Source organism: Oncorhynchus gorbuscha, linkage group LG25, assembly GCF_021184085.1.
Source record: "Oncorhynchus gorbuscha isolate QuinsamMale2020 ecotype Even-year linkage group LG25, OgorEven_v1.0, whole genome shotgun sequence".
Taxonomy (NCBI): domain Eukaryota; kingdom Metazoa; phylum Chordata; class Actinopteri; order Salmoniformes; family Salmonidae; genus Oncorhynchus; species Oncorhynchus gorbuscha.
In genome coordinates this window covers 11,548,708-11,561,023 of record NC_060197.1, presented here as the reverse complement: position 1 = coordinate 11,561,023, position 12,316 = coordinate 11,548,708, and the positions used below count along the sequence as shown (strand labels likewise).

The following is a 12,316-nucleotide window of genomic DNA, read 5'->3' as shown; positions in this document are numbered from 1 at the left end:
GTGTCCCCTCTCTCCCTTCAGATACTAACTTGCATAGTGTCCCCTCTCTCCCCTCAGATACTAACTTGCATAGTGTCTCCTCTTCCTTCATCTCGCCCTCCTCTTTTTTTCAGACCCTCCTTCTCTCCATATCTATCTTTCCATATATATCTCGCTCTCTCTTCCGGTCGACCCTTCCCCGGTCATTTGTATGTGGGTCAGATTCTCAGAGCTTGTTATTTGAATCAGTCACTCTCCTCTGAAGTGGGCTATTTTTACCTTCATCCTCCTCCTCTTTCTCTTATGAAAGAGTTTTACCAGGCTATTTCTCTCTTCTCTCACTGTTGTTTTTGAGAGTGGAGGTTTGGCTTTCTCCTCTCTCTCTCTCTCTCTCTCTCTCTCTCTCTCTTCTCTCTCTTTCTCTCTCCCTTATTTCATGTGTGTGTCCTAGTTTAACTTTGAGAGACAGAGTGAGTAAGCGAGATGGAGAGAATGAGTGAGAGAGAGAGAGTGTGTCATTAGACAGGAAAGAGGCTTAGGCCCTCTCCTCTCTGTCCTGTCCACTCCTGTTTGTCTCAACTAAGGGCCTCAAGAGAGTTTAGTCATCCTTCATTTGCCAGTTCAGATTACTGCACCTCCACACAGACACAGAAACCAGGAGCTAACCCACTGGCACTGCAACCCACAAGTCACCACGGCAAGAGATGGCAGGATAGTGTGCGTATTTCGAGAGAAAAGCAGATGCAGAGTGCTTAACAGCAGATGAACGTCTTGGCGTTGTGTTTACATGCTAAAGTCATGCCATCCATTTAGCATAGGATATCTGGAAAGTCTAGTGTTGGAAATTCAACGACACACACACACACACACACACACACACACACACACACACACACACACACACACACACACACACACACACACACACACACACACACACACACACACACACACACACACACACACACACACACACACACACACACACACACACACACACACAGAGAGACATCCCTCTGGAGGACTGAGATTATCCAGCTGTAACCTTTGTTTTTTCTCTAGTCTCTACATGACAGAGTGGGAGAGTGTTCACCAACGCTGCCAAAATGTCAACTTCCCAAGGCATTATTCATCTCTTATCACGCACACACACACCCACACACACTGATACAATAACACTAATGCCTAAAGCGTTAACCAAAGCCCTGGCTCACGTCAGCCATCAGTATCCGCCAAAGCAGTGCAGGTTAAGGCTTGTCTAACATCTCTACTCTTCCATCTCCTTACATTAACTCAGCAGTGTGTCCCCATCTCGCATCATTCCTCCCCCACACAGCCCTCACACTCCAGAGACGAACCATTTGTGTGTGTATGTCATTTCCTTGTTTACTAGTATAGGAGAAGAAGATTGCAATGGTAACTGTCCACGAGATTGTCCCACTACGACAGCAAACTAAATCAACAACATGTACATCTTGTGTTGTAAACACTGTAACCTTCCAATCGTTCTTACTGATGGTGATCGACTATTCATCTTACGATCTCTGCAAAACACATTACATTGATCTGAGATAGTTGCATTCGCCATGGAGACCACTCATTGTGTCACATTTAAAACAATCACTCTGCTCCTCCCTCCGTTCTCCTCATCCTTCCACGACCCTCTGACCTCGCGCCTATCATCAAAAGGCGCGGAAACGGTCATCATGATCGATACGACCCGGCCCATCTAACGGTTCTTTTCACTTGTCTGAAATCAGTGGGGGTTGGTCTCCCTTTTGTTGCTGTAGTATTGGAGACCTAGTCACCCACAGTTAAATAATGTGCCTGGATTAGCACTAAGATTTAACGGCCGACTGAGACTTCTTTGTAAACGGAGTTGATTGGAAGCAACAGTCAACAGTTGGACAATCATGATTATGGCTTGTTAGTTTTGGTATTGAACCCCAACAAAGAGACAATGTCTGTAGTAACTAGGTCATCTGATTCCATGCTGGGAAGCTTCAGAGAAGGCACACAGTAGTGAAGGAAATGGATACGACTCGATTGCACACATCTTATTACTGCTTAGCTAAACTAAGCTAATGACACGGTCCCAGCTGCTCCTTGCTCAGTGGACCTGATGTTGTCGTCAGTGCAGCTGTCTGACACATGAGCCAACATGGTCCTGCTTATACTCCATTAGACACACTGCTGCCCCATTAAAGCATTGAAGCACTGAAGCTTTTAGCAGCCTAGCATAAAGGCTGGGGATTAATGATGTAGATGTGGTGTTCACTACACCTTGCTGTTTTACACATGAGGCTGGCAAAGTGAGGGGAACCAGAACAAGAAAGGCCGGCAAGGGGAAATATTTATTGTTGTGTGTGTGGGAAGGGGAAGTGGAAAGCTTCGTAGCACATCTGTTGACAGCATTCTGAGATGTCCCAGAATGCTGTGCAACATACAGCTGTGCTCATTCTTGTTTTCTTCCTCCTTGTATTCCCTTATGATGATCTTTGATCCCCCTCTTATGCACACACACACACACACACTTTGACACACACCAATATCTTTAGTTAGTCAACTTGGTTGTCCAGTGACTTTACCTCTCTCTCTCTTTCTCTCTCCCTCTCTAGGGGAGAACTTTGAGCAGAGCCCCCTGAAGAGGACGTTTAAGTCTAAAGTCCTGGCCCACTACCCTGAGAACGTTGAGTGGAGCCCTTTCGACCAGGATGCTGTCAACATGGTGGGTGAACCATCGCTGAGCTCTGAGCCAAACTGAGTGGTGAATGGATGGATGGAGGGACCATATTGGAGAAATGAGGGCAGGTTTGGGGGGTAGCTGATAACTTATAATCAGTTACATGTAATCTGATTACGGAAAAACTGTAACTGGCAAAAAAAATGTAATCAGATTAGATACTTTTGAAAAACTAGATTACTTATTGGATTACTTTTTAATTCAGAAAGGATGTTTGTGAAAAAATACATTGATACTTTTCTGTTTTCTCAGTGACGTTCAATTCAGCATTGAAAAACAGGACGTGTTTTAGTTTGTTCCACATGAGCCAGTCTGACCACAAGTCAGAGACCACTATGATGACACACAACATGTGTCTGATGGATCCTTTTTGTCTTCATCTAATGCCTCTCAAGGGGAAAGTAATCCAAAAGTGAAAGTAATCAGATTACTTTACTGAGTTTGGGTAATCCAAAAGTTACTTTACTTATTACAATTTTGGACAGGCAACTAGTAACCGTAACGGATTACATTTAGAAAGTAACCTACTTAACTGTGAATGAGGGGAGTAGAAGGACAATAAACAGGCTCTATTCTATCTAATGAGTGGGCAGCAGGGAACCAAACTGGGTTGGAGGAAGGAATGGATGGAGAGACCTTATTGGGGAACAGGTGGAGGATAAACGGGAGGTATTGACTAACAATACCCCAACTAGGCATTGAAAGGCCTTTTAGATTGTTTACAGGGGAAAGGAAGGGCATGCTAGGATTATTCCAACCAATGCTTTAGGAAATAATAACGCACACACACACCATTGGAGTAGAGAGGCCCATGATTAAGACAATGCGGTGCCTTCTCTCGAGGGTATCCTGGGTAATGGGGCGAAGGCACCAAATCCCTTCGGTCTCTATGGATTTACCCAGGGGGGGTTGCAGGCTGCGCTACATGGACTGTGGCTGCTTTGCTGCAGTTTTTCTTTGGGGGGGGAATTTACCCCGTTTTCTCCCCAATTTCATGGTATCCAATTGTTAGTAGCTACTATCTTGTCTCATCGCTACAACTCCCGTACAGTCTCATGCGGGCTCATGGGCTCATGCGTCCTCCGATACACAACCCAACCAAGCCGCACTGCTTCTTAACACAGTGCGCCTCTAACCCGAAAGCCAGCCGCACCAATGTGTCGGAAGAAACACCGTGCACCTGGCAACCTTGGTTAGCGCGCACTGCGCCCGGCCCGCCACAGGAGTCGCTGGTGCGCAATGAGACAAGGATATCCCTACCCGCTAAACCCTCCCTAACCCGGACGACGCTAGGCCAATTGTGCGAACCAGGAGGCGCAGTTTAAATTGAGTAGTTTCGTGTTGACGGGATGAGGGGAGGGGAAGCGTGCCAGGGTGGAAAGTAACTTTAGTGGAGGGAATATCTGATAAGACAAAGCTTTATATTGTCAAATATCTGCATTCATGAGAAAAAAGGGAAAAGTTAAGATGGTGATGATGAAATTGTATTTGTGCTTTATTGGATTTTATAAACTGGGTGGTTTGAGCCCTGAATTATGATTTGGCTAAAAGCCATGATATATCAGACCGTATACCACGGGCATGACAAAACATGTATTTTTACTGCTCTAATTACATTGGTAACCAGTTTATAATAACAATAAGTCTCCTCTGGGGTTTGTGATATATGGCCAATATACCGTGCCTAAGAACGTTGTGCCTAAGAACAGCCTACAGCCGTGGTATATTGGCCATATACCACACCACCTGATTGCTTAAATAACCCACACACTGCAGGAAATGACAAACCAGAAGACTACGTTAGTCATGTATTGAATCACTCAAGGCCTGTCATGGGAGTGCCAAAGGTCCCGCTGACTTGTCACTCAATGATCTGAGTCCACTGACGTGTATGTGGTTGAGGGATCATGTGTGTGTGTGTGTGTGTGTGTGTGTGTGTGTGTGTGCCTAGCCCAGCATATTGAGCCCCAGTAGAGGTAGCTGACCTCGATACCTGTCCCTCAAATCCCTATAGAGGAGGCTCAGGAAGCGCTGGGTGTCGGCTGACCGCTGCCTCTCGTGATGCAAGGTCACTATTTTTCCGTTGGTGCTGTCCATTACGTCACACACTGGCGTCAGAACCGCTGAATTATTAACACCGGGTTCTCCGCTTACGTCGGCGTGGAAACGACGGCCCATTGTGCGGTGCGTTCCAAGCAGGTCCAGGACTGAAATGAAACGAGCATGTCCAGGTCTGAAGTGCACCGATGAAGGCTTCGATGGCAGAACCATTATGAATCTCAGCCCTCTCCCTGCTTGCCTCAACATAACCCCCTTTATTCATACCTATAGTATCTCCATCCCGCTCACCATCCTTATCCCCTTTCCCACTCTCCCTTCATTCCCCTCCTCTCTCATCTCTACTCTCTACCCATAGGGTGACCTTAGTGTAATCATGCTTCCTGCCCCTTTGGGCCGAGCAACAAAGCCCTTCTGATGATTGCTTCTCATATCACAATCCTTTTCTCATAAATCCCCCCTCGATTATTATTTATTTATCTCTCCCTCTATTTATTTATCTTTCTGTCTCTCCGTCTGTCCATCTGTCCATCGGTCCGTCCGTCGCCCTGTCCGTCGCTCTGTCCGTCGCTCTGTCTGTCTGATGTTGGCACTAATTAGATTTTCTTGTTAATCGGGCCCTGAGTCAGGTGTGTGTGTGAATAAGGAGAGCTGTGTGTATGAGAGAGTGCCCAAGGATATGCATGAGTGTGTGTGTGTGAATAAGGAGAGCTGTGTGTATGAGAGAGTGCCCAAGGATATGCATGAGTGTGTGTGTGTGTGAATAAGGAGAGCTGTGTGAGAAAGTGGCCAAGGATATGCATGAGTGTGTGTGTGTGTGTGTGTGTGTGTGTGAGAGTATGAATGTGTATGTGTTTCAGTTTGTTGAGCTTATTGCTTCATAATCAACAGTGCGTCATTCACCCAGAACCCCCACAATTCCCGTGTCCGTGCCGGAATAAGGGGATAGTTTAACACCGTGGGAACATTACCTGGGATTATCCAAGAAAACTGTGAAATGTTCTGCTAGGAATTCGTAAATGTCTATCGGAAGTAATTTTGAGCCTAACAGAGCTGAGGCCCAGGTTGATGGCCCCAGACACAGTTACGGTTGACAGGAGGGTGGGATGACATTTAAGCCTGGAGCCTTTACTGTAAACCGTCAACAGTTTCTGCTCCCTTTGTTAGAACAGGAAGAGAGTTTTGAGAGGAGACTTCAATGGAAGTGTGTCAATGGGATTAGATGAAGCCGCTGTGCTACGGAGTCACTTGTATGCAACACGTCAGAGAGTGTTGAGTTGTTGATACTGTATAATGTGTTTCAGAGCAGTGTTGGTTTTTGGGAAATGTTCTCCAACATGAATGCAGAGTTGTAGTAGATGATTGCCTGTTGATATTGATGTTTCCACGGTTTCAACCTTCAGTAGGTCGAAAATGTGCAGGTTAATGGGACCAACTCCGTCGCTCATTAGCACAGATGGGCCCAATTGTTGCAAAGGGATATCAGAGTCCCTTTGTCATCTTTAACAGGTTTCAACTCCCTCCCTTCCATGGAGGAATATTTTCTCCTTGATCCGTATGGTTTCATGATATTTCTTGGGCGAGAAGGATTTGATTTGGATGCGTATAGAATCTCATTTCTGGGGAGAAAATGCAGCATTTCGGATGTTTTTCATTTGCCTCTCGGTTTCCACACAGAACAGACAGATTGAGGTAGTGTGGGAGTGATTATCTTGTCAGTAGTGATCAGTTGAAACCATGATTCACTCGCCACTCTTATAATCCATTCCGAACAGAACATTGGCCAACTACAGGGCTGTGCCTGTTTGCTTGTTTATCTGTGTTAGCGACGTGTGTGTGTGTGTGTGTGTGTGTGTGTGTGTGTGTGTGTGTGTGTGTGTGTGTGTGTGTGTGTGTGTGTGTGTGTGTGTGTGTGTGTGTGTGTGTGTTATGATGCATTTTTGTATTCAGCTCAGCTCTGCAAATCAACATAATGATAATCAACCATATTTTATTTCATGCTGGCTGCTGTGTTGCTGACTGGGCTGCTATCAAAGCAGATTATGCTGACTTGATTAGAGATGCGACACACATACACATGAATGTAGATTTACACACACCAACACAGTCTGGTACACACATAGTCTGGTACGTGCAGTCTTAGTAGTTTTATATGTAAGGCCTCTGTATTGGTTCTGTCAACTATCTCAGTTATTAATACCACATTAATAATCATCATTATTGTCTTTCTCTCCGTAGCTCTGTATGCCCAAAGGCCTGTCGTTCAGGACACAGGCAGACAGCCGCGAGCCCCAGTTCCACTCCTTCCTGATCACGCGGGAGGACGGCTCTCGCACCTACGGCTTCGTCCACACCTTCTACGAGGAGGTGACGTCGCCTCAGATCTGCTCGGCCATGCAGACCCTCTACCAGATGCATCAGGCTGAGAACCCTTCCTCCGCCACCCCCTCCTCCTCTTCCTCCTCCAGCATGGACTCTCTGGCTAGCAGCCTCGACGAAGCAGATTCTCCATCTTCCTCCTCGTGCCGGTCGGCGGCGTGCGGCGGCTACGACGCGTCGCGGGACACCCTCTACGTCTCCAAGGCGTTGTGTCTGATCACGCCCATGCCCTTCATGCACGGCTGCCGCCGTTTCCTGTCCCAGATGCACCGGGCCGTCACGGCCGCCTCGCCCCCGCCCCTCCCCCTGGAGAGCTACGTGCACAACATCCTGTACGAGGTGCCCCTGCCCCCCCCGGGGCGCTCGCTGAAGTTCCACGGGGTGTACGAGCCCATCGTGTGTCAGCGTCCTGGGCCCGGGGAGCTGCCTCTGGCTGACTTCCCTCTGGGCCAGACCTTCACTCTGCTGGGGGTAGAGAACCTGGTGCAGCTGTTCAACTGTACCCTGCTGGAGATGCAGATTCTGCTCTACTCACAGGGTAAGAGATGCTTATTATACATACACACACACACACACACTCCTCTCTGCCTCTACATTCCTTGGCAGCAGGTTGTTGAGTGGGGGTTGCTTCTCCAGCCAGGTGGTATGGTGATGACTGATACCAGGTTGGGGGATGGTTCGGATAAGTCATTCCTCCCTATTCCTCAACACATCCCCTCAGCTGGAGCCAATGGAACATGACTGGCTGTGTCATTACTGGGGTGTCATCTGTGGTCCTGCCCCTGACTCCCTGGCCCAAATGAGTTTAGGATTAGACTACTGTAATCTGGGTCTGGTAGAGTGTTGTTCCTCTCCCTGGGACTGGAGCTATGTAGGTTGACTGACTGGACAGCAGCAGGATTAGGAAGCATGGTCAGTTAACGGACCAACAGCCAGACAGTAGTCTGTAGACTTCCCTGTAGAATACAGTAGACTAAACTACAGGATGCCATTATCTGATTGGCTGAAGACTGTTGCAGAGAAAGAGACATTGAGAGTGCTTCTTGTGTGTTGAATGTTTGATTGCGTGGTTCTGGTCCATTGGCGTCCTTTGTAATGGAAAGTAGTCTTGCCTAATGAATTAATGGGTTGCGAGTTTCCATTAAGTGGCTCTTGATTTGTTTTTAGAATTGATGGAGTTTAATGTCGCTAATGTAATTATCTGTAATGCATGGGAGTTCATTAGTTGAGTTGATGGCAGTCAAACAAAGGGACTCCACTGTTACTAGCAACATGCCATTTCTGTCTGCTTGAGAGAAAACGACAGAGACGGGCCTCTCCCTCCTCCTACCACTCCTCTCATCCTCATCCACCCCTCCGCTCCCATCCATCCCCACTCATCTGTCATCTATCCTTTGATGAGAAATGATCTCCCATGTTTAATTTATTCAACCAACTGTCAGACGGAAACAGAGTGACTAACCTCTCACTCCGAATGAAAAAAACATTCCAGTAACGTTTTAATGTTCCTCATTTTTCACCGGGAAGCGTTGGCGGCATCCCATTTAGCTCCTACCCTGCGACACGGCTGCTAAACGGCATTCTAATTGCTCTATAATAAAAACAATGTGCTTGATTAGCCTGGAGGCGCTTTCATGGAAGGGTTGATGCACGGAAACTGCATCTGTAACATGTTCTGTGGATGGGTCCCAATGCACCCTATTCCCTATATTGTGGACTATCTTTGACCAGGGCACATTGGGAAGGAAGTGGCAGGCAGGCGTTTAGTCCAATCCCGCAGCTCAGTGGAGGGCATGGGTCTGAGATGTAATTAATAATATGATTTAATCACTATTTTAGTCATTCCAGGGTCTTTTTCTTGATCAAAAATGGGTTTAGGTGTGTGGGTTTAGGTGTGGCAGGGGCGCAGTTTTAAAGCAAATTTTTGAGGCCCCGTCTTGGCAGTGTAGAGACTTTGGCATTTTTAAGCAAATTTCTTCCAAGTCTACACATTTCTCCATGGAGCTAAGCATTTTTTGTAATAAAAAAATAAAAAATTCTGCAATTCTAGACAAGTTGACATGCAGTTGAGAGAAATGGTTGTGGTTTTAAAGCACATTTTCTGTGATTCAACATGTTCTACCATAGAGCTGAGAACTTTTTTTGGTTTTTAAGCTAATTTCCAGTATTTCTATGCATTTAGTGATGGCTAATGCGGTTTTCTTTTCCTCAAACATAATATTAAAATGTATACTGCTAAAATCATTCTTTGGGGATCTTTCAATTCTCCCAGACTTTCATTTTGGTGATTGTTAGTTCTCAAAGATTATATAACGAAGACAAAATATACACGTCCCATTATCTTCTTCTATACAGTATATCTGGTTTTAGTCTTTTAGTTTTAGTCGACACTGAAAGCGCTTTTCCATCCTGAAAATTAGGCGACCAGAATAAAACGCTTAGGCGGCCCGCCCAAGGATTTCAATAGCAGAAAAATCGCTGCATTCATCCAGAGAGACTTAGTCAGTCAGCACACAATAAGGTGGTTGCTCAAACGCATACTGTTGGTATGAAAATGAGGGGATTTTCCACCATGTCTCCTTCTCCCCTCTCTCTGTGCTGGGAGTGCACCTGGTTTCTGTTGTTTACCATTATTGGCTTGTCTCTTCCCTTCTGAGACTGTGTCTGATAGGGACCAGTCCCAATGACTGACAGTTTCACTATGAGTTGCCTCGTGTCATATGTTCAGCTTTGAAACACAGATGCCGATCTCTGTCTCTTCCGTTCGCATTTTCCACTTGGCCTCAGCAACATTGTGATCAACTGTATCTACAATTGTATTTATTTATTTATTTAACTAGGCAAGTCAGTTAAGAACAAATTCTTATTTTCAATGACGGCCTAGGAATAGTGGGTTGTTCAGGGGCAGAATGACAGATTTGTACCTTGGATTTGAACTTGCAACCTTTCGGTTACTAGTCCAACACTCTAACCACTAGACTACCCTGCCGCCCGACAGATGTTGACAATGCAATGCCTTCCCCTATTTATCAAGCAATAATATACAATATTTTACACGTAAACCTCCATTGGAAAGCAGTATTGGAAGGTCTTGTGAAAGTTTAACGGCCCTGCAAAATAGAGTTGAACGCTCTCGCATCATCTCTGCCTGAAATCACCCCCCACCGTAGTTCAGCTGAGGTCAACATCGGACGAGAGAATAATATTATTCCCTTTTTTCCACTCTTATTCCCCCCCCTCACCCCCTATGAGCTTTTGTAGGGTGCTTTGATGTTTTTCGTGTTGGGGAAAACTGGAGTCTGACTTCTGACGGGTTGAATATTAAATTAGGAAGATCTGGTGTCAAATCATCACGGCTTATGTATTAATGAATCTGTCGAGACGCAGCGTAATCGTATTGAATAAGGGGATAAACTTCACATCATACGATCATAACCGTGGATGAGAGGGGAAGGAAAGCGGGGATAGAGTGGCTGAGAGGGGAAGGAAAGCGGGGATAGAGTTGCTGAGAGGGGAAGGAAAGCGGGGATAGAGTGGCTGAGAGGGGAAGGAAAGCGGGGATAGAGTTGCTGAGAGGGCAAGGAAAGTGGGGATAGAGTTGCTGAGAGGGGAAGGAAAGCGGGGATAGAGTGGCTGAGAGGGGAAGGAAAGCGGGGATAGAGTGGCTGAGAGGGGAAGGAAAGCGGGGATAGAGTGGCTGAGAGGGCAAGGAAAGCGGGGATAGAGTTGCTGAGAGGGCAAGGAAAGCGGGGATAGAGTTGCTGAGAGGGCAAGGAAAGCGGGGATAGAGTTGCTGAGAGGGCAAGGAAAGCGGGGATAGAGTTGCTGAGAGGGCAAGGAAAGCGGGGATAGAGTTGCTGAGAGGGCAAGGAAAGCGGGGATAGAGTTGCTGAGAGGGCAAGGAAAGCGGGGATAGAGTTGCTGAGAGGGGAAGGAAAGCGGGGATAGAGTTGCTGAGAGGGCAAGGAAAGCGGGGATAGAGTTGCTGAGAGGGCAAGGAAAGCGGGGATAGAGTTGCTGAGAGGGCAAGGAAAGCGGGGATAGAGTTGCTGAGAGGGCAAGGAAAGCGGGGAATAGAGTTGCTGAGAGGGCAAGGAAAGCGGGGAATAGAGTTGCTGAGAGGGCAAGGAAAGCGGGGAATAGAGTTGCTGAGAGGGCAAGGAAAGCGGGGATAGAGTTGCTGAGAGGGCAAGGAAAGCGGGGATAGAGTTGCTGAGAGGGCAAGGAAAGCGGGGATAGAGTTGCTGAGAGGGCAAGGAAAGCGGGGATAGAGTTGCTGAGAGGGCAAGGAAAGCGGGGATAGAGTTGCTGAGAGGGCAAGGAAAGCGGGGATAGAGTTGCTGAGAGGGCAAGGAAAGCGGGGATAGAGTTGTTGAGAGGGCAAGGAAAGCGAGGATAGAGTTGCTGAGAGGGCAAGGAAAGCGGGGATAGAGTGGATGAGAGGGAAGGAAAGCGGGGATAGAGTGGATGAGAGGGGAAGGAAAGCGGGGATAGAGTGGATGAGAGGGGAAGGAAAGCGGGGATAGGGTGGATGAGAGGGGAAGGAAAGCGGGGATAGAGTGGATGAGACGTGAGTGAAGTACCACAAACCATCCTTTTAATAAGAATCACTCTTTTCGGTCGCTGCATCACAGAGCAGGATGTGTCAAGTTAAAAAACCCTCGACACGCAGAGGCTTGTGAGAGTATATTTGGTAATAAACTGGGTTATCCTCATTTTTTGGGGCTCTTATCTCCCTTGTTGTGGCTCTAATTGCTTGGTTTATTTCAGAGAGAGACTGGTTTCCCACAGGGAATGCCAAAAAGGCATGTTCAAGCAATTGACCCCTTGGTTGTTGGCAGCACTTTGAAGTAGTTACCGGTAAAATGATTGCCAGCGTTTCTTTGGTAGACTAGAAGCCGAAGGGTAAATGCTATACAAATACATGGGTGTTAGTGTGCTGTGTTGTTTCCTTTTGTATGCATTGCTTTAGTAAAGCCATGTAAAAGTTCCAAGTTATCTGCAGCTCTTCTAGGTTTCCCCCTCGTACAGAATTGAGTATTGCAGTATGAGGGGTTTGGCTTGTGTACGGTCAGTGTGTTATTGTACAAGTGTGTGGGTGTGCAGTGCACCACAGCTGAGCTAGCAAGTTTACTCACCAACTCTCACACTCTCTTT

At 46.8% G+C, this 12,316-nt stretch overlaps 1 protein-coding gene across 1 annotated transcript in view; it reads left to right on the top strand.

Annotated features, from left to right (window-relative positions):
• The window catches only part of LOC124013737 (DENN domain-containing protein 5B-like), a 77,673-nt gene that overhangs the window by 34,745 nt on the left and 30,612 nt on the right, over nucleotides 1-12,316 (top strand). The window contains 2 exon segments of the mRNA XM_046328200.1: nucleotides 2,598-2,707; nucleotides 7,019-7,697. Of these exon segments, the coding sequence (XP_046184156.1) occupies nucleotides 2,598-2,707; nucleotides 7,019-7,697 (789 nt within the window).